This window comes from Sitophilus oryzae, unplaced genomic scaffold, assembly GCF_002938485.1.
Source record: "Sitophilus oryzae breed Bouriz unplaced genomic scaffold, Soryzae_2.0 scaffold_980_pilon_pilon, whole genome shotgun sequence".
Taxonomy (NCBI): Eukaryota; Metazoa; Arthropoda; class Insecta; order Coleoptera; family Curculionidae; genus Sitophilus; species Sitophilus oryzae.
This window is the reverse complement of record NW_022147617.1, coordinates 5,139,385-5,163,153: the sequence shown is the minus strand read 5'-3', so window position 1 is coordinate 5,163,153 and position 23,769 is coordinate 5,139,385. Positions and strand designations below refer to the sequence as shown.

At 32.2% G+C, this 23,769-nt stretch overlaps 1 protein-coding gene across 1 annotated transcript; it reads left to right on the top strand.

Moving 5' to 3' along the window:
- Nucleotides 1–18,910: 18,910 nt before the first annotated feature.
- Nucleotides 18,911–20,399, top strand: LOC115891261. The gene has a single exon (XM_030911694.1). It carries the CDS (start codon nt 19,422–19,424, stop codon nt 20,196–20,198), a length of 777 nt encoding a protein of 258 aa, XP_030767554.1. The 5' UTR covers nt 18,911–19,421; the 3' UTR covers nt 20,199–20,399.
- The last annotated feature ends 3,370 nt before the right edge of the window (nt 20,400–23,769 follow it).

Genomic DNA, 23,769 nt, shown 5'->3' with positions numbered 1-23,769 from the left:
TAAAAATGAACTCCCATATACATACTGCGACAATAACTCAACAACTACATTCTCCGAAACAATAAACAAGCTGGCTGTAGCTAGAGCGTTGACCTGTTGCGCTGACGACTGCAAGCCGTTTGAGTGTTGGTGACGTAATGACGAATCGAAGTAATAGTGGGAGGAGGCGCGCGCAATATATTTAGCTTAAATATTGCACCACATTGCCCTTTCAATGCCTCATATTGCCCCGCAATGCCCTACAATGCCCTGCAATACCAAACAATGCCCAATGCCCTGCAATGCCTGACATTGCCCCGCACTGCCCGACAATGCCCCTAGGTTGTATACCACATTGCCTCATGTACATGTATATGTAAAATTTTGATGTATAATTAATGGAAAAGTCAAAAGATTGTTAACTTTTTCCAATAATTAAAAATTACTACCACTAATTATAACGTTTTGAATGCTTACATTAAAATTAGGTGAATAAACTTCTACGGCTAATTGAAAGTACTAGTTTATTCCATTGTTTATTTAGTTTGTTTTGAAATAGAAATATAATTGCACAAACTTAAAATTAACTTCTCACAGTCTGTTCTGAATACACTATATCAGCATTTCGCTATATAAAAGCGGTCGATAAAAGAGTAGTTAATACAATTTTTAAAATTACAGTTGAGGGTTGGAACCTTTGGTGTTACACAGCAAAATAAAACACTAACTCACCACAATACACCAAAACACATTTACTTTTACACTGGACGCGCGTTTCGCTAACCATGTTAGCATCATCAGCAGATGATTATAAACTAAAGTACAATCTACAAGTTGAGCGTTTATATACTCGCTCAGTGGCCACCGAGTGGGCGTGGCAAAATCTAGCCAACCGAGTCAGAGCCCACTGAGCGTAACAGTTAGATTTCCGCCACTAGAGTAGTAGGAACAAAGAACTTAAAGGAATTGGACCGTTGTCTCTGTTCATACTATCTTTACATTTATTGATTTTGATGCTTTCATATGCATCTAATTGCTTGTAATTTGAAACTTGTTTAATTAATTTTAAATTATTAAGATCTATACAATGTTCTTTATCAACAATATGTTCGACAACACAAGATTTATCCGGTCTACCATATCTTATCTGAGCTAAATGTTCTTTAAATCTAGTTAATATTGATCTTCTAGTTTGCCTAACATATTTCTGATTACAATCTTTACAAGAAATCTCATAAATACCCGACCTTTCCAGTGGAGGTGTTTTATCCTTTGGATTACCTAATAATTGTTGTAATGTTGTTGTTGTAATGTTGTGCTAATAATAAATTACAACAATTATTAGGTAATCCAAAGGATAAAACACCTCCACTGGAAATGTTTTTTTTATTTATGAGATTTCTTGTAAAGATTGTAATCAAAAATATGTTGGGCAAACTAGAAGATCAATATTAACTAGATTTAAAGAACATTTAGCTCAGATAAGATATGGTAGACCGGATAAATCTTGCGTTGCCGAACATATTGTTGATAAAGAACATTGTATAGATCTTAATAATTTAAAATTAATTAAACAAGTTTCAAATTACAGGCAATTAGATGCATATAAAAGCATCAGAATTAATAAATGTAAAGATAGTATGAACAGAGACAACGGTCCAATTCCTTCAAGATCTTTGTTCCTACTACTCTAGTGGCGGAAATCTAACTGTTACGCTCAGTGGGCTCTGACTCGGTTGGCTAGATTTTGCCACGCCCACTCGGTGCCCACTGAGCGAGTATATAAACCCTCAACTTGTAGATAGTTTTTTAGTTCATAATCATCTGCTGATGATGCTAACATGGTTAGCGAAACGCGCGTCCAGTGTAAAAGTAAAAGTGTTTTGGTGTGTTGTGGTGATTTAGTGTTTTATTTTACAATTTTTAAATTAAAAAACGCAAAAACTAGCGTCGTTACACAATGGAAATAAAGATTATGACAATATGATGACAATGAAAAGTTGGTTATAACAATGTATAATTTGTACTTTCTAAACCGTATAAAATTATGATTATTTTGGAAATACGTGCAACTTTTAATGCGCAAAGTAAGGTCTTCGAGAAAGACAAACCTATTGAACGTTTCACAAGTGCAATAAGGAAGGTTTGAAAATGGCATGTCGTGATGTTGGAGACATGTTTTTTAATGCTAAACTTATGACGTTGATTTATCCACCTAAGTATAATATATGATCTAGGGTTAAAATGATCATGAGCTTTTATTATTATAAAAACTTTGGTGTTGTTTAAACTTGATCAGTTTAAAAAAATACTTGATCAAATTTACATACGAACATTGCGAATTAAATAAAAGCTTTGAAAAATGTTTTTTTTTAATTAAGTGAAAAAAACTGGAGTTATGAAAAACTTTTCTTTAATTTAAAATGTCAACGACTTTATACGTGAGTATTTAAAAACGTTCTGAATAACCTCCGACATAAACAATCTCGACAAAGCAATGTTTTCTAAAAGGAAAATCTCGCGTAACAGCAAACGTACCCACTTAGATATAAAGCAAGGCGACACGAGAGCTTTCAAAATAAACCGAAACTGGGGCCCGAGTACTTAATATTAATTAACCAAATTAATATTGCTCGTCTGAAGTATTTGCTGACGCCATCAATTCATCAAGCTCAACGCGGCCTAGACTAGATTTAGCAGTTATTATTCGCTAATTCTTTGATGTTTCGGGACCACTATTTTAGAAGGATCGATAATTAAAAGTTTATTTAAACAATATTTTGTTTTTATATTCATTACCGCAAAGTATAATATAGAGTGATCACATACTAAACCAATGAATACAGAACAACAAATAAAAAATGTAATATACCAAATACCATGTGAATGCGATAAATTTTACATTGGTGAAACATCTAGACCCTTAAATGTTCGAATTAGAATACATAAAGATTTTTTAAGAAAGAGAGAGTTTCACAAATCTAAGATTTGTCAGCATTCATGGGACACAGGGCACAGAATAAATTTTAATAACGTCAAAATTATAATGAAAGAAGCGATAGCCTCTAAAAGAAAAATAAAAAAGGATTTTTTAATACAATTTAATAAAAATAAATGTATTGCTCATGCATCTGTAGATGTTAGTAATGTATGGTAATCGCTTTTCTGATTTTAAAGAACATAACATAAATAAACATAACATACCTAGGTAAAAATTAGAAATAATCATACAGAAAGTTTGGGGCTTTTTGGTTTTACCTTATTAAGTAATTCTTGTCAAGTAGTAATTGTTAATTTTGAAGTTTAACGTGATATAATGTCATTTTAACAGAACGTCAACGGTTTTTGAAGACGTATCTGTTTTGAAAAACTTAAGTATTCTCGAATAGTTGAATTTAAATATTTTAAATAGTTTTTTTCTTTATTCTTTGTATTTTTTTTGCTTCCGATGACGGAAAGAGATAAACTTTCGGAAACGTTAAGCATTTTTTGCATTAGGCAAATTTGTATATCTGTAAACCTAACTTCTGACAAGTAGTTTCCGTTTGGGATTAACGCAGAAGTGTTTACAAAAAATATCTATTTTATTTTGTAGATTTTCTTGCAGTGGCGAAATACCCATGTAGGATTTGTTGGAGAGATGAATCCGCCACAGAGGTATAGACATTTTTTTATAATATTTATATTATAATTTCTTAAGAATATAAGTTTCTATTAGGTAAATACATTAAACAAACAAGACAGACATTTTACAAAATAAAAAAAATCATCAAAATTGCTTTTGAACTACAATTTATGGGTCGAAAAACTAATTGTTTTTATTGCATTTGTTGTTGACACCTAATATGTCCACAGATCAATTACAGTTTCTATCAGAAACAGAAACCCATTACCTGTACAAACAGCCCTTTCGTATTACTGGAAACACCAATTGATAAAATTGACAAGAGATTTATGTTTATTATCATTGTCGCACATTTATAACTCAATTTACTAAAGCTGGTATACACACAATGGATTGGTTTGGTTAGGTTAGGTTAGATTTTTATTATTTTATATTTTTTAAGGAATCGTGTCTCGTATTTTAATATATTGTGATAAAATATTACTTTTATTATACCGGGTGCGTCTCAAAAATGGCTCAATCATATAACTTTATTACTTTTTCAGACAAAAAAACGAGATCTACTATGCTGGTATATGACAAAAATTAGGATTGATTGGCGTATTCAATTGTTTTTGGTTACTTCCTGTTTAACCGGAAATGACTACAACTTTTGATTTTTAAATTACACCCTCGGTATTTTACTTTATTCGATAGGAAATGAAATTCTGAATAGAATAACATATCAAATGTCAAATTTTGACATTTTCGCATACGGTTTATTAGAAGTTGCAACATGCGGTTTATAAAGACAATTTGACTCAAAATACCATATGTGTGTTAACAAATTGTTTGTAAAAGAATGCTTTTTCTAATGAGTCACACTTGTTCTATTTGAAAAAATTGAGATATGATTAAAAATACAATTTGGACATCTTTTAACCGGCGAAGACCAGACACGAAAATATTATTAAATGACCAAATCTATATTTTCAAGTCTTCTTGATTAAAAGTTTGTATTTCCAACACAATCAAGGCACTCTAGAATAAAATTTAAAAGATGATTTTTTAAAGCGACAATGTCAAATTTGACATATGATAAGTCATTCTATTCACAGTGTCATTTTCTATTGAATAAACTAAAAATATAACAAGGGCAAAAATCAAAAGTTGTAGTAATTTTCGGTGAAACAGGAACTGACCAAAACCAATTGCATATCAATCAATCCTAATTTATGTCATATCCTAACATACCAAATCTCGTTTTTTTATTTGTCAAAGTAAAAAGATATACCGGGTGCGTCTCAAAAGTGGCTCAACCCTATAACTTTTTTATTTTCTGAGATTAAAAATCGAGATTTGGTATATTTATATACGACATAAATTAGGATTGATTGACGTATTCAATTGTTTTCTGTCACTTCCTGTCTCACCGGAAATGACTATAACTTTTGATTTTTAAATGGTACCCTCGGTGTTTTGTTGCTTTATTCGATAGAAAACGACACTCTAAATAGAATGACTTATCATAGATCAACTTTTGACATTTTTGAATATGGTTTATTTGAAATTGCAACATGCGATTCATAACGACAATTTGACTTGAAATACCAAGTGTGTGGTACCAAATTATTCGCAAAAAAATGCTTTTTCCAAATATGCTCATGAGCCACCCTTGTTCTATTTAAAAAAATTGAAATATGATTAAAAATATGATTTGGGCATCTTAACCGGCCAGAATAAGACAAGAATAATTTTAAACAATCAAATGTATTTTTCCAAGGCTTCTTTATTAAAAATTAGTATTTTTAACACAACTCTAGATTGAATTTTAAAATTCAACTTTGTTTTCAGCAAAAATATCAAAAGTTGACATAATATGATATGTCATTCTATTCAGAATGTCATTTTCTATCGAATAAAGTAAAAAAATACCTAGGGTCTCATTTAAAAATCAAAAGTTGTAGTCATTTCCCGTGAAACAGGAAGTGACCTAAAACAATTGAATACGTCAATCAATTCTAATTTATGTCATATACTAACATACCAAATCTCGTTTTTTTTTATTTGTCAAAGTAAAAAGGTGTAGGGGTGAGCCACTTTTGAGACGCACCCGTATAATTAATATCTGTATAAATTTGTATTATAAGTTAAAATTGATAAAATTTTATATAAAAATTCACAGTCCTTTACAAAGATGCAACCGGGGGGGCATTGAAAATGATGAATAAAAACGTAAAAATATGATTAGTGTTAATATGAGTGTATTACATATATATGTTTAAATAACGAACTTAACAAAAAACAACTGATTTAAAGATTCACTGAAAAAGTAGTAGTGTTAACATTAAATAAAACATTATCAATAATAGTTATCGATCGCACCTATCCGTAAAACAAGCAAGCAAAAATATCTCGAAAAAAACAAAATAACATACAAAACATCAGGTTAACATGATGACAGATCATGATCAATGACAGATAAAGAATTCTTACGGAAAGTTACACTTTACGATATAATTTTTTAACTGTTAAAGGCAAACCCCATTTAAACACAAAACTTTTTAATACCTACTACTGTATCTAACAGACTTTTTTTAAATTACTAAATTCTTAGCCACGCTTCTGTTTTTCTTGGCTGTTGTGCGTCACGTCACAGATTAACATGCCCACGTTTGCACCACAAGGCGATGCTGCAGACCACTAGGTAGACCGGTCGTAGAAATTTATGTTATACAACTTGTAGTCAATCTACGCAAATATTATCAAAAACTTTTTTTCTTTTAAAATGTGTTCAGATTTTGTAAAACGTATAAGCCAAAATCGCAAAACTTAAATTTGATATGAGTTTCTTAGTTTTTAACTAATATAGTGGCGAATTACAAAAATTCCTTTTCAATGAAAATTAATGAGTTAAATAAAATAATTTAATAAATTACTAGCTTTTTCTCGCGACTACGTTCGCGTTACACCTCCAATCGTTCATGCATTGATTTAAATGATTTTTTACTAATTTATTGAGAGCTAGTTAGCATAGATGTTTTTTATTTTTCATCTCCTTTTTATTTATTAAGAGCACTAATACTCTCTTTATAGTTTATTTTTTATTCTTTGAATGATAATTGAGGAAGATATATTTCGTTATGATGTCACTAAATAAACCCTGGTATAAAATTTTATACTGTCTGGTTTATAATGTTATAGTATTGCATTTTCGTACAGCAAACTTCCATTCCCTTTTCTACTCCCTAAGTGTATAAATTTCATAAATTTGCTTTATCTTTGTGCCAATTTTTATGTGTATAATCCAGAGGTCACCAAGTTTTATATAAATTTTTACTAACTTTACCCATTTGGTTGATGAATTTCAAAAATTTCTTCTAATTATTTTTGTAGGATTTCATTTTTCTAGACCAAATAGTAAGGAATTTTCATACAGCAAACTGTTCCGACATAATTTTACTCTCTAAGAGGATGAATTTCCTAAAATCGCTTTGTGTAGCTAATTCACTAATGGCGTTTAAACGAACCTTTGTGCTAATATTTATGTATCTAAACCTGGCGGTATGAACTCACTCCTAAAATATCTAAAAACTTAAAATATAATCTAACTGACACACCACTGACAATGACAAATAATTTATTTCTGGAGGTATTGTGTGTAGGTGTTTTCAGGTATGTTTTAGTATTTAGTCGTTTTACACAAAGAAATAGCCATTAAGCACTATAAAAATACTTCATAACAAATCTACACATATATACATTTCATTCAAAAAAAGAATCATCAAGATTGGTGAAGCGGTTTCGGCGGGATGGATGCAACAAAAAAAACCTTTGAGGTTTTATATATGTATGGATTAATTATTTTTCCAACATATTTTACTTTGCAAATTTTTATAAATATTCAGACTCGCCAATATCGTAGTCCACAGTGTCCAGCCTGTTTAGCCAAACGTAGGCCGATTCCTCTTCGGAGGCGTGCGGCGTCGCGTCGTGACCCTGGCTGATGGAGGAGTCTGAAGACGCTCATCCGCGCAGAGGAGCAAGTTGACTGCGTAGCGTATTGCGTATTAATCGATTCTGAAACTTTTTATCTCATTTATAACATATTACGCAAGTTTATTATCTTAATCTCGATTTTAATAGATAAATATGTGAAATGCCACCTGAGTATCTTCCGCCATGACATGTTTTTACTTTTTTGTTATGGTAAAATGATTTTTATAAACTTTATTCAATAAAGTATATTTTCCTCCATTTGGTGATTTTTTAATTTTAAGCGAAAATTAAGTATAACATTTTAGGAAAAAGAAACACTGTAATATTTAAAAGAATAAGAAGAAATTAGTCTTATTTTGAAAGGAAAATATAGAAAAAACTCTTTCTATAGAAAAAGTCTTTATACTAACCAGAATCCGGTGACATATACGCGGTCTCACCGGAAACATTACTTATTACTTCGCATAACTTGAAGAATATCTACTTTTAATAATGAACACTTCAGAAATACACCAGTAAAAACATTTATTATTTGAGATTAAAACTCGAATTAAATTATAAATATTAGTTACCTATGTTGTTATAGCTTTTATAGGCCTGTTTAACGACTTAATAAGTTACCTAGCGAAAAAATCTGTGCGCGTACCTACCACTATTGTTACAGGTTAATTCGTTAAAGAAATATGTTACACAAGTTAAAAACGCTAAAATTTTAATGGTATTACTTGTGCATTATTGGCCTTATAATGTAATTTGTTGGAATTATATCTTCTTTAAATATAATTAGACTTTTTAACGACTTTTAAGTTACCTAGGAAAAAATCTGTGCACGTACCTACCAGTATTGTTACAGGTTAATTCGTGAAACAAATGTGTTACATATTATTCGTGGTATTAGTGGTATTATATTGGAATCAGCTTGGCATTAGTGGGGCATTATATGAGAAATTTGGTATTTAATTTGTATTTTTGGCATTACTTTGGCATTAGTATACAGACATTTGTCAGCGGTTTACTCCTTGTAGATAATCAAAAAGTTTTTTGATAAAATTTGCTTTTCATGTCAGATCATTTCTATGAAAAATTACATTAGATTTTTATTAAAGACGCTGGGTAATTAAAACATTGACTAATAAACCTTGTCCACTTTAAATACGGGGTCACGAAATATCCTCCTTGGAGTGTTTGGGTTAAGGGGTGTATAATAAATTAATCGTTGTTTTATAATAAAAACCATAAAACATTTATTTGTGAGTAAAATAATGCAATGGTTGGATATCTCTCCTTTATAATTCGGTGACTAAAAATACACTAAAATAATTAGAAAAAAAATCTTGTACTTATTTAGTAATTACGTCAATATTAATTAATTGACTTTCTAGTCTATTTTATTTTATGTACAAATATATTATTAAATTTTAAGCATTAAGTAATAAAACACTTTGTGCCCTCTTATATCGTAAAAGGTTACGAAATATACTCCTGGTTACACCCCTTACAGAAAACAGTGTAAGGGGTGTAAATAAATTGTATAATCACTGTTTTTTATAATAAAAACTATAAAATATTTCTTATTTGTGAGATTAAAAAAACAAAACAATGCATTGGTTAAAATAAGTACATTCAATACTGTTTTCAATTGTTAATTCAATAATGTGTTATAACATAATATAGCCATTACTATTATACTATTATTATTAAAATAATATGTGTGTAACATATTTCTTTAACGAATTAACCTGTAACAGACATTTATATGCCCAGTATATTTTTGTTTAACAAACCAATCAGGAAAAATCCAAAACCTACCGTTATAGGAGGTATAAGACGATTAAACTTATATAATGACAACTACTTATCGGATAACAAATTAATTACTACTGTCAGCTAGTTCAGCTACTGTCTAGGTAGAATTTACCTAGAGTACCTACACCTACCTATGATGATGTAGGTAGATTAAAGCTTATTTTGACGTTACCTCTCACTTCGGTGTCACAAGCTGAATTTTTCAGGGATGGAAGTACAGTACATCACAGTACATGATATGGGGACCCTTATTCCGAAAGTAGTACAAAATTAAACAGGGTAAAAAGGCACTATCATCAAAAATCGATATATTAATACCACCGTATAGAGAAAACAAATACTTATTTTTTGATCCAGTACACAATAAAGTCTTCGTAGGGAGTAATTTTTTATAATTATTTACAAAAAAACATTTCCATTAGCGCTTATGACCAAAAAAACTTTAAACATGAATAATAATTTCAATCATGCGAAAATTTGGTTTAAAAATAGATTTTTTTTAATATAACTTTTATTTAACGAAAAACGAAGGCCTAAATGAAAAAAAGAAACAATTTAAAAGTTTCGGTTATGTCTTGACAAGGTATCAAAGCAAACCCCATATTTTTTGCTTTTAAACTAATAAAGATATATCAATAAACAATTAGCGATGTAATGGTTTTTGCGCGCGCTGGCCGACTGCCGCCGTTGCGCCGAGATTTCCTATGCCCTTGTATATATGACGTCATGGTGTGCCAAATGTAGCATTTTAATTCGATTTGGGCTCCCTTATATAGGATAACAGAAACTTTTTCAATGTTAAAATTGTAATGTCTTTTATTATACACAGTCCGAATGGCATGCTTGTATTATTCGGAGAAATGGGTAGTAAGTTTGTCTATATTTCACCAAAGAAATCTAAATATAATAAAACATAAACCAATCTTTCATTATTACGATCCAAAAGATATAATAATTTTCCACAACAATTTGATTTATATCTAATTTTGTTTTAAGTAAACCCAAAGGGTTCTTCTGAAGTAATAATCAAAACAATTCTCATAATCGGAATAATTTCTATAAATACCAAAATATCAAATTTCTTTTGACTAAGCGAAGAGTTGTTTAGACGGCTTCTATGAGTTACACGAGTGAAACAAATTTCCATTTGTTTATGGATGAATTATTATTTAATTTTGTAAGTTATTAGTTTTTAAGTCAGTTCAGTAATTTTGTAATGCTTTCATTTTCTTTTTCAATATAATTATTCTTTGAAAAATCAAAACAAGTAATACAGTACTTTAATAAAATATCTCGTAGCAGAATCCAATTACAATATTCAATTACAGGCTTTTAGAATTTAATTAATAATTAAAATCTTTACTTTTATTTGTTTGATTTAAATGTAGAATATAAGGTTAATTAAAATACTGTGTTATTTTTAAATTCCTTTCCAGAACCTAAACTTTCTGAGGGTAAAAAATATAAGAGACAAATGCCCTTTTTGAGTCGCATCTTCGTTATGCCCTTCCATTCTGAGGTACTTGCTGCGCGACAAAATTTTATCGTATTTTCAAACCTCAAAAGAGAGCAGTTTGATATTTATTGGGACTGAACAGTAGAACTCACTGCCAGAATTTCTTTAAAAATTTTAAAATACTGACCTTTCCTTCCTTATTTATTTTTGAATCCGTTTGCTTAATCCGCAAGAACATATCTGCTAGTCCCGAAAGGCCATCTCACAACTATCCACTTAGTTAGGTATGCGGAGCACGATCTTTATCTGCTAACCCCGAGCTCAGAACTAGTTAAAGACTCAATACTGTACAATGCCAAAAAAAAAGTACAATCATCTGCCTTTGAATATCAAGTAACTTTTATTCTTTCCCGCATTTTGCAAAGCTCTGAAATCATACATACTGTAAACGACTTTTTTGTTGTAGGTACATTAAAGTGAACGCCTGGGTTTAATGTTCATTCAGATGTCGCTCGTCAAACGAACTGGACGCTCTCGATATTCAAATAAAACTGGTAGTGGTATAGTTAATGGGGATGGGGTATAGAGCGAGATCAAATAAGGGTAAAAGGTGATGTTTAATCATGAACAGTTTCGAATTTTAAAATTTTGATCATCTCACACACTGGTTAAAAGTCTAGTATTTAATATTTAATATTTTATAACTCTTACATGATTATATTTATTTACAATTTTCCTATTGTAAAATTTTATTGATACACCTGTGTTCTGCAATGTCCATGTATGTTTTATTAATGACGTATTTTTTTAATAATTTAGTTTAATTAGTAATTTTAATGACGTATTTTTTTTTAATTGATTTGTATTGTATAATATTTTTTATAATTTGTATATTTTTTTTGTTCTTTTGGTTGTTATGTAAATGCTTTGCCAATAAAGCTATTTTGGCTTTTTGTACAATAAAGCGGTGTTTCTTATTTATTATTATTATTAATTTAACACAAGAAATAAGTGCAAATAGTTCAAGGGATAATAGATCTGACGAAAAGAAACATATTTTATTTTTATCATGGACGTGTTTGTGGGGTCTAACTGTACTACCAGTTAAAATACTTGCACTTATTTCTGGGACACCCTGTATAAACAAACAATTTTATGACTATAACGGCTTTATTATCAATAAAAATAAAGTAAAAAAACGTTTTTTTTTAAATAAAACGGGTCTATATCAGACTATATAAAATATAGTTTATACGACAATAAAGATCTCGACGTACAGCTTATTAAAATAATTTCAGCGTCTCCCCTACACCTTTTTCGCCACTAAATATCTGGAAAATCTGTTGTTTGTTGTGTTAAAGCATTAAGGGATTAAACTTAACTACGTTTAGTGCCCTGTCGGTGGAGAATGTAGCAAAAAGCCCGCGGCAACTCATTATAAACCAAAATTTAATGCTCTTATCTCTGTAACAAAACACTGGCAAAAAACGTGCAGCAAAATAAACCTGAATAATCTCCTGGCATGGTAATTTAGGTTGCAATTTATTCGTACGATAAATTAGTTTTTAGAGATAGTAGAGGTAGAAGGCCGATTCTGCATCAGGAGCAGGAGCAGAGCGCACGGCGCATGCGCGAGGAGGAGGGGTACAGCGCAGGCGCGAAGAGGAGGCGCACGGCGCAGGCGCGAGGAGGAGGGGAGCTGTCAAATGTCAAACGTCATATGTCAAACGTCAAACTTGTCATCTGTCAAACGTCAAACGTCATATGTCAAACGTCAAACTTGTCTTACGTCATCTGTCAAACGTCATATGTCAAACGTCAAACTTGTCTTACGTCATCTGTCAAACCTGTCTTACGTCATATGTCAAACGTCAAATGTCAAACCTGTCTTACGTCATATGTCAAACGTCAAACCTGTCTTACGTCATCTGTCAAATGTCAAACGTCAAACCTGTCTTACGTCATCTATCAAACGTCAAACGTCAAACCTGTCTTACGTCATACCTATTATATACAGGGTGTTAATGAAAAACAAAATACAAATTTTTAATATTTATTTAAAGTATGCAATACATTTACTTTTTGATATTTTGGCGCAGGTACTAAATACTATTATAGCAGATGATATAAACGTCATAATTATATACAAAAATAGAACTATATATGAAATCACTGTAGGTTCTTCCTTATCCTTTTTACACGTCTGATTTTTCATAGTTGAACTATCGTTAAAATTGATGGGTAACATCTGCCAATCAGATTGATCTCCAACACTTCTATTTGAAAAGATTACCCTTATTTTATATTTTATGTTCGTCTTATTCCTAGTCTCTTCTTCCGATAATGGACGTTTGAAAACTTCCACCGATCCGTTATTGCTATATTCCAATCTCTGCCAAGCTTCTGGCCATTTACACTTCGTTGTAGAATCATTATTTTTTAAACATACGAAAGCTTCAATAACATCTTTCGGTTTATTTATATAGAATGTATTTTGCACTATAACGGCAAATATAATAAAAGCTGAACTTAACGCCGCCATGTCTGGATACTGAATGACTGTTTAGCTATGTTGACGGAGAGAATATAAACAATCTCGGCATCTTGCTTGAGAAGGGGGAGGACCGTCAATATGAGTCACTTGATCAGGTCTGTTGTAGTGAATAAAACATGGCAATTGCGTTTGCAAATAGAAATTATTTTTGTATTCGATAGGAAGTCGAGACCATATATTTAAAAGCGTATAGGGGCTAATATGCTCTGCTAGAAATTCTACAGACAGTGCTTTTAACTCCTCTGTAGTATATTTTGCCAAATCCAAATACATGTTTACTTTTCAAGTGGTTAAATAATACTAAAGAATAAAACGTTAAATTATTATTTTTATACATTTATTCACAACAGTTACAAGGTGTTATTTTTACAAGTAACTCTAACCTATAATTAGCAATAAACTTTTGATTTAAAAAATTATGCGTATATCGTAGGGCGAGTCATCCAAACAAATCATTTAGTATGTTTATGGGAGATCTTCAATTCTAGAAGTTTCGAAAACATATACTGTTTCTCTTCGTAAAATTTTATAAGTTCTTTTAATTGTTGTAAATTAGCCAAATGTTTCTCTAGTAAAAAATTTATATCTTCGGTAGACATCTTTCTCCTTTTACACATATTTACTCTTCAAGTGTTTAAATAATACTAAAGAATAAAGCGTTAAATTATTATTTCTATACATTTATTCACAAGCGGTAAATACACATATGAGTTGAAAATCATTTTTGAGTTTATTTGGATTAATTTCTAGAAATTCCAACATATAATATGATAATTCACAAACATTTAAATAACAATATTTTTTAATTTCTTCCAAACAATTTTCTTCAGAGACATTACAAGCTCTAATATAATGTAAAAGATTATCGTAAAAAGGTCTTAAGTCTAATTTTACAAGTAACTCTAACCTATAATTAACAATAAACTTTTGATTTAAAATTAATCGAATATCTTCCATAGTGAAACAAAACGGCACATCCAAGCACATCACTGTAATTATCCACTCTTCCAAGAATTTGCTTACTTTAACGGTGAAATTTTCAGATAGGGCTTGAACAGTTTTCTCCATTTTCTCATTGTCAGGTACCAAAATAAATGATGATGCAATGTTCAAAAACTCGAACCAATCCGTATCGTCAAAAGATATTATCATTAGTTCATTGGGTAGGTTAAATAATTTGTTCACAATTTTAACTGATGGTACCAATCCTCTCGCGATACTTATTCCAGCAACAATATCAAAGTTCTTCGTGGGATAACACGTTTCAGCCAATAATCTGCGTTCTTTCTTGATTTCCGTATTACTTCGTAAAACCATACTGTTTAGATACTCGAAATAATCTGGTGAGGAACATGATGAATTTGAGGTTATGTCTAGCGCTCTCATATCGACATACGCACAAACAGATGTCTTGACGATTATTAATTGATCGTATATGTTTTATTTCCTTCCCCTACCACCACCAAACTAATTTATTTGTTTAAACTTGTTTATATTCAATTCTAAAAATAGAATCTTACGTAACGACCAACCGCTATCTCTTTCCTGGAAAGCACCAGATTTCGTCACTAAGACTTGTTTAAACTCGTTGAATACTTCATCCAGATTTGTATTTTCGTAAACAACATCATATCGGGAATTAAACGATTTAATATCTTCTTTCGTTTCAGATCCTAATATGTATGAACAAAATAATTCCATATTGAATTTGATGGCGGTATGAATCGATATATATTCCTGAAGTAAACGTACAATAGTATCTTAAGAGCATCTAAATATAGGATAATATTATTCGGATGTGATTCAGAGGTTATCCTATAAGATTTAATTCGATTTTTAAAAGCACACCTAACAAGCTGAATTCCAGGTTCTAATTCTACACAACACTGATTTTTATGTTGATGACTTAAACAGTGGAAATTACACTCCTTACACAATGAATGCATTTTGAATACTGAAGAGGTTTAGACAATGTCTTTACTTTTATCAATCCAACTATTATGTGATTTGTCGAATCCTAACCACTTGACTAGAATTTTATTTCCTTTCTTTTTCAACACTTGCTCTACAAGATAGATTTCAGGTTGTTTAGTTTTCTGTAATTCTTCTTCGTAAAATCCACCGCTGATGGGATTACCTTGATAACCTTCTAAGAGGTACGTTACAGGGTTTGTGATTTTTACTTTAGATACTTTGAAAAGCTCAGTGGTCCAATTTGGCGTATATCCTTTTTCAAAAAGATGTTTCTGTTTTGAGATTCTAACGGTATCGCCAACTTTAAATTTTGATTTTCCCGCTACCTTAATATGACTATAAACGCCACCTAGTAGTTTCTCTTCACTATTACTATCCACATTCTTCGGTTTCATTCCAATGGTTCTGTGTTTCGTATCGTTATAGTCTTCTGTAACTTTATTTAGTAATTCCAGCCATTTATGGTTCCCATTCAACGTAAACGATCTAAACAATTTTTCCTTAATAGTGCGAATTACACGTTCAGCTATAGAGGCTTTCAAAGGACTAAAAGTACTGTAGTGTTGGATCTTAGTAGGGGTAGAAGGCCGATTCTGCATCAGGAGCAGGAGCAGAGCGCACAGCGCATGCGCGTAAATCAGCTAGGAACATGTAAAATAGGCTAATAAACAAGAATAAACGGGTTTGAACTGCTTTGAACCGCTTTTGAACAGCTTTGAACGGCTTTTTAGCGTAAAACAACAGACCTGTTCAGTTTTTTATTCAAGCCCGTTCAAAGCTGTTCAAAGTTCAAAAGTTCAAGCCCGTTCTTGTTTATTAACTATTTTACATGCTAGCATGCTGTGCGCTAACTCCTGCTCCTGATGCAGAATCGGCCTTCTACCCCTACTGATCTTGTATTTTTTCATCAAATTTTGAAACTGACTGTTGTAATACTCTTTGCCATTATCCGACACCAACTTTTTAGGAATTCTGTTTGAAGATTTCAATATGATTTCCATGGCCTTAGTAATGTCTGGTGCAGATTTTGATTTTACAGGTTTTGTCCATAGATATTTGGAAAAACAATCAATCACAACCAAGATATATTTATAGCCCTTATTCTCTCGAGAATATTGATCTAATTGAGCAAGATCGGTGGCAAAAGTATCGTCTAAACCATACTGAATAAATCTTCGTCTTTTGAATTTAATACGAGCGGGTTTATGAAGTTCCCTAACGACTTGTTCTCTAGAACCCATCGCTTTGTCTAACGAAATAGTGCTGGTATATGTGTATTTATATTTTATTTTGGGTTAGAATTTTTTTTACTTAATAATAAATCTTCAAGGACACCTTTTACATCACCCAAATCGTTTGATAAATCGTCTATTTTCTGGTTTGTTATTGTCTTAAACGAATCAAGCACTCTCTGATATTGTGCTGCTATATCCGTATCAATGTTCTGTATATCATGCTCAATGTTTGATAGTTAGAATTGATACTATCCAGTTCTAGACGTTTTAACCTTACGCTGGATTTTTCTAATCACCGTATCTCGTATAATTCTTTATCGCACTTTCCAAGCATATCAAGATCTATATGCAGTTTCTTGACTATCTCATCCTCTAAAGTTCCAAATTTCTTATCCATATCCGTTAGACGTGTTGAAATTTTTGAAAACGTCTCCTGTAAGTCTATCTCTAACGCTTCTAATCTTTCGGCAAGAACACTGTTAAATGCGTTTATTGTTTCCATAGAACGAGCTTGAAATTTTATCTCTTCGCGGACTTTCCCTGCTAGCTCATCAGTATATCGTTTAGTCGATACATCGCTCTCTTCTGTAGGGTCTTCAACATTAGTTATTTTTCGATTTTCAAAATCATAATCTCCTTCAGGTGTGTGGGAAAATTCAGGTTGAGGGTGTACTAACCTTCGCTTGGAAGATAAAGACCATCCGAACTTGTTCATGGTTGAAATAATAATGCTCAAATATCTAGTATAACACTTTATTTATAGGTTCAACTACACCTAGTTCTAACAATTCTTCAAGAATACTCATTATTTCATTCGTATGGTTTCCGTTTCCTGCTGTTTGAGAGGCATCCAGTTTACTTAATCTATCCACCAACTCGTTGACGTCATCATAATAAATATATTCTTTAGGTTTTTCATTATACTCAGTAGTGCGGATCCAGATTTAGTTTGCGATCTGGTTTTAGGGATTTTCTGTGCTATATTGCTGGCTGATGAATGCCTAAGTCTTGAACCTTCAAGCGAAGCCGAAGATGCAGCTGTAATCAATGGTTTAACGAAATCCCTATATTTCACAGATTTACTACCTCTCAATTGTCCCAATGGACTAAAATCTCTTTTGTGAACGTTGGTTTGCTTCAATATTTTCTGAAATTGAACTCTATCGTTTTCAGTAAAGTGCATAGGTTTCTTTAGAAATAACAATTCATATAAACCACGATTTCCTTTGTAAATAGAATCGCCTACTCGTATATCACCATTTTGAAGAAAATCCACTTTTTCCGTCCCCATTTTCCAAGTTTCAGTTGGTGCATTATGTTGTAAACCATACGTATGATCTATTTCATCGGAATCTATAAAGTACTTATCGATAAATTCATGTGCTATTTTTGGATACTGATCCAAGTAGCTCTTGTACACTTCAGTTTGTTCTAGAATTGATTTTTGAAGATCTTCGTTAGCATCTTTAAATGCTTGTAGTGATTGTACTTCCATAAAAACATTATCATCATCATCATTATCACTGTTTCCAGACTTCTCCGCAATCATTTCAGTCGGCTGGAATTCAACATACTTTTGAGAACTGCGTTCAGGTTTCGGCTGTTTCTTTATCGATGATGGTGGTGTTATCTTTTCCATCTTTACAATTTCCTCTTCCTTGTTCTTTATTGTTCTGTCTGCGAGTTTATTTAAGGGTATAGTTATAGGTCCCAATATTCTATTTAGAGTTTCATCTCCCTCATCACGTTCTAATTTCAAGGCTAGATGTTTTTTTCGTATATGTCTAGCAGCATTTATAATCTTTCTCTGAACTTCTCGCTCATCTTTTGTTAATATTTTAGGCATTTCGAACTCGATCTGTTTCAATCAGGGCCGTTCCAATCAGGTCCGTTCAATCAGGTCCGTTCAATCAGGTCTGTTACAATCGGGCCTGTTTCAATCAGGTCTGTTTCAATCAGGTCTGTTCCAATCGGGTCTGTTTCAATCAGGTCTGTTTCAATCAGGTCTGTTGCAATCGGATCGTCTGATACTAGGTGTATCCTCGATCAAGGACTCTTACATACTAACCATTAAACTATGTTTATGGTATTATATAGGTATTAAATCTGCTTCGGTAACGGCCTTTGTGAATATCACAGTCTTTAACAATAACAAGAAATCCATATTTGTCTTTCCAACATTCAGAACATATATCCTTAAACATGTTTATCGACATGTCTGTATTTACGTGATCATCATACACATGCCTAAGATTAGTATCATCTTGCTTGAAAAGTATCAACATATTAGCATTATTCGAACCAATTGTTTAGGGATCTTTGAATAGGTCTGACAGAGGTAAAACGAGTCGATTGCATTGTGACGACCCATGCAAAAATAATTTCTAATTTTATCTTGTTTCTCACAAGCTACATCATCGAATATGAAGACAGAGTCGGGTTTGGCGTTTACGGGATCCAATACACTATCGTTATCGCTGTATCCGTAGTAATTAACACCTTTAATACGATCCAAAACCTGTTGCAAAAATGTGTATTTGTCTTGAAAGAGAGACTTTGAGTAAACATACACGTTCTCAAACCGAAGTCCGTTTGGATCTGTTAAAAGACTTAACATCACATTCGTTTTTCCTGAATTACTGGGGCCACAGATTATAGCCCTTATAGTATTTGGTAATAGATCGCTATGTCGATTTCTAGCATCACCCTGTGCGATATCGAAATTACAAACATCAATATCGATTTTCTGTTTAACTTTTCTCATTTTTTTTTTCACATATATACGATGTTTATTCGATCACGTCTTCAGTTGTAATGAGAACGTCAAAGGGTAAAGGTCTCTTAAATAGGGCTATCAATAAATTACCATTTGAACTTCATTTACCTGGTTACCAGTATTGTGGTCCGGGAACAAAGCTTGCTAAACGATTAGCTAGAGGAGATCCAGGCATAAACGAATTAGATCGAGCGTGTAAGGAGCACGATATCGCATACTCGAAAGAAAAGGATTTGAATCGACGACATCAAGCCGATAAAGTGTTGGAGGAAAAAGCGTGGGAAAGAGTTAAAGCTTTGGATTCTAATATCGGAGAAAAAAGTGCTGCGTGGCTTGTTACAAACGCAATGAAAACAAAACGAAAGCTTGGTATGGGTGTTAAACGAAAACCCTTCAAATCTTTTATTGTTAATAAAGTGAAGAGACATATTAAACATTATGGTAATGGCACCCTCAAGGATAATATTAAACTAGCACTGAGAGCAGCTCGCATGAGTGTTAAACAAGCTGGTGGTAGAAGAAAAGTTAAAGTACCTAGAGTTATCCCAGTACCTAAAGTCGGAGGAATTTTACCTCTTATTCCGCTCTTCGCAGGCCTAAGTGCTTTGGGAGCTCTTACCGGAGGCGCTGCTTCTGTCGCTAAAGCTGTTCAAGATAGCCGAGCGGCAAGAGATAAATTAAAGGAATCTCAACGACATAACGAAACCATGGAAGCCATTGCGTTGGGTAAAAGAGGAAGCGGATTATACCTTGCCAAACACAAGACAGGATATGGATTATTTCTTCAGAAGCAATTGCCAAAAAACTACCAATAAAGCTACCCAATCGACCTTTGTCTAACCTAGATATACAGAAATATGTAAAGAAATTAAAAATTGTCAACTTCAGAGGAGTATTTATGCGAAATGCTCTACCACAAACACCTAGAACGAACGAGTGCGGTGTTGTAAATTTGGACGAGATTGAAGGAGATGGAACTCATTGGGTAGCATATAGAAAAACAAGGGATAAAGTTGTGTATTTTGATAGTTTTGGAAATTTAAACCCACCAAAAGAATTGTTCGATATTTCAAGAAATGTTAAAAATATATTATAATTACGATCAGTATCAAACATAATACTTACAATTGTGGTCATCTTGCATTGTCCTTTCTCTATAATAATAAATAGTTATAAAAAGAACATGTTTTTAATTTCACGCTCAGTCATTGTCTCTCAGACATTCACGCTGAAAGGTCGTTCTAGCTAAGTTTAAGCGTGGACATTAATCCTCAATAGGGAGACTCGATTCTAGAATACAGTTATTCTCTAGCTCTGATATCTCTCAATACCTGGAATTCAATACCGAATATCGAACCAGGTCGAAATAAGTTTCATTATTCTGTAGACGGTATAAAGCAAATAATTGAAATTCCAATAGGATCTTACGAGATTACCGACATTGAAGAGTATTTGCAAAAAAGAGCTAAGTTCTAAAAAGAGTAAAAACCGTTATAAAAGTTCACATCTAATAATAATAATACACTAAAGTGTGAAATAAAGTGTATCTACGATATAGATTTTCAACCTGAAGATAGTATTGGAAAAATATTAGGATTTTCACCGCAAGTTTTAGCTGCCAACAAATTGCACAAATCAGATATACCTGCGGAAATTTTTCCTGTGGTAACAATACGTACCGAGTGCAATATCATATCTGGATCGTATTACATTAATAATCCATCTCATACACTGTACGAGTTTAGTCCAAGCGTAGATCCTGGCTATAGTATAATTATCGAACCCAGGAATCTAATCTATCTCCCAGTAAATAGAAATTTTATTGATAACATTACATTGGATATATTAGATCAGGAATCAAGACCCGTCAACTTTAGAGGTGAAGACATTGTTATACGTTTGGAGCTTAAAAAGAATGGGTTTAACTTTTAAACCTTACTATTTAAATACCAGCTCACAGAGCAATCAATCAGTTAGTACTTGTACACCACAGCAGACGCTCACGTCCAAGAGCATACTTCAGCTTCACCATATTATCAGTAAATATGGACTCCGTATCAGAAAAACTACAAATATTCCAACCGGTCAACGTAGATGAATCCATTGCTCGAGAAGAATGGCATACGTATCACCCATTCACCAAATCATTTAAGAACAGCGATGAGATAGAAATTGTTATTAATCAGCAGGATGTGTTTATGGATATTAGCCAGGCTGAATTATACATTGAGGCGAAATTTTTGGAAGAAGTATCGACAGTTGTGAAAACAGGAAAATGTTCCCTGACAAATAACGTTGGAGCATTTCTATTTGAATCGATAACGTATGAATTGAATGGAAAAGTAATCGATAAAGTACGAGATTCAGGGCTTATAAGTACCGTTAAAAGTCTTGTGTCTCAATCAAAATGAAAGTACTGCCCTTGATTGGCGGGATGGAATTGGCCGAACGGTACTGTGAAATCATATGACCAGAAACGGATAATTTCAGTCTCCCTAATACCATTGAATTTCCTATTGAACGTCTTCTCCGATTATACTAGTGCTATTATGGGAACGCAGAAATTAAAGCTTGTACGTGCCAAAAAAGATGATAATTGTTATGTTAATTCAGAGAAGGAAACAAAAGCAGACATCACCATTTTTGAATATCGAGTTAAGAGTAAAACATATCTACCCGAACGATTCTGTGAAATTAAAATTGTTTGAAGCGATTTCAAGGACAAACCGATATTTATTGGATTTAGGAATGGGAAATTCATGAACTACCTGCTCTACGACAAGCGAGAAAAGATGTATGGACAGTGAAGGCAGCATCTGAACGAGCGAGATATGTTGTTGTATTCTTCCAAGAAGATCGAAAAGATAACTATAAAGCTGATGGCACATATTTCGATAATTTGAAAATTACAGATGTCAAGCTTTATCTAAATTCCGAGGCCTACCCATATGAATCCCTAGATTTAAATTTCAAAACCAGACAGTTTACTAAAGCCTATTCCATGTATACGGATTTTCAAAAATCGTATTTGGGAAAGATCAATAGCGAACCTTTGCTAGATTTTACCGCTTTTGCCAGTCGAGCCCTATTTGTAATTGATTGTTCAAAACAAAACGAGGCTCTGAAAAGTAATGTGATAGATGTAAAGCTAGAATTTGAGAGTTCGGAAAATTTCCCCGAAAACACCCGAGCATTTTGTATCATCATATACGATCGAGTCATGGAATATTTACCTTTATCAGGACATGTTAGAACGCTAATTTAATCAGTTGCTGCAAGACATTGATACGATGAAGTTCGTTGTTATAGACGTACAAGGATTTCCCATCCCCGAATTTGAGGTTAAGGAATTATCCATATACGATGGAAAAGAAATGAAAACCTATACGTTTAAACCAAAGATTTGTTACCACCATCTGCCGATACACCATAAGAAGACGATAAATTATATATTTCACAATGTTCATGGAATCCCTTATAATTCAGGGTATTTACCCTATAAGGCGATGTATAACATAATACAGGAGGAATTGGAAGGTGTCGATATGGTTTTCGTTAAAGGATCTATTAAAAAGGAATTTCTGCTGTGCACGTACAACGAAATGAATCTTGATCCACCCTGTATAGTGAACTTGGAATTTACTTCTGGACCTGTGCCGAAATTAGAACAATCATACAGTAATTGTAATTATCATAGACTAGAAATATGTTCTTGTACTGTAAATAATGTTCATATATTATATGATTATATTATAAACCTTTTAACTCAATAAATTTAAATCTATTAATATCCAGTATTTTTACTTATTAGCTCATAGATTAATATTAGCTCATTTTACTGTAAACCATTGTCTTGTTCACATCGCTCTCATCATATCGTTATGGATAAATCAAGTGTATTAGAACCAATAATTAATGTAGCATTAAACATTTCCGAGAACCTGGCAGAAAAGCAAATTATTTTCCAAAGTACAAACAAAAAGAAGAAGAAGATTCAAATGTCATATGAAGGTTTTTCAACGTTTCTGGACTTTGTTGATAAAAACGTTAATAGTGATTGGTGTGATAAATCTATAGAAATTGATGGGCATTTAAACATAACTTATGCTTTTGAAGAAGAAGTAAAGTGCTGATAATTCAAGATAGGAAATGGAAAATTTATATTGATTGGGAGGATGATTGTATATTGTTATTTAAATACTGTTTACCTATTTTTTATAATTTACTAGATGAGAGAAATGTGGAAAATAAATACACAGTGAAATGAAAAAAATTGTTTTATTTAGAATACTCTAAATCATTTTTTTTTTATAAAATCAGTCTTGAACAATATAAAAAAGTTTGAAAAATGTTTTTCAGTATTACTGTTAAATACATGTGTAAAAT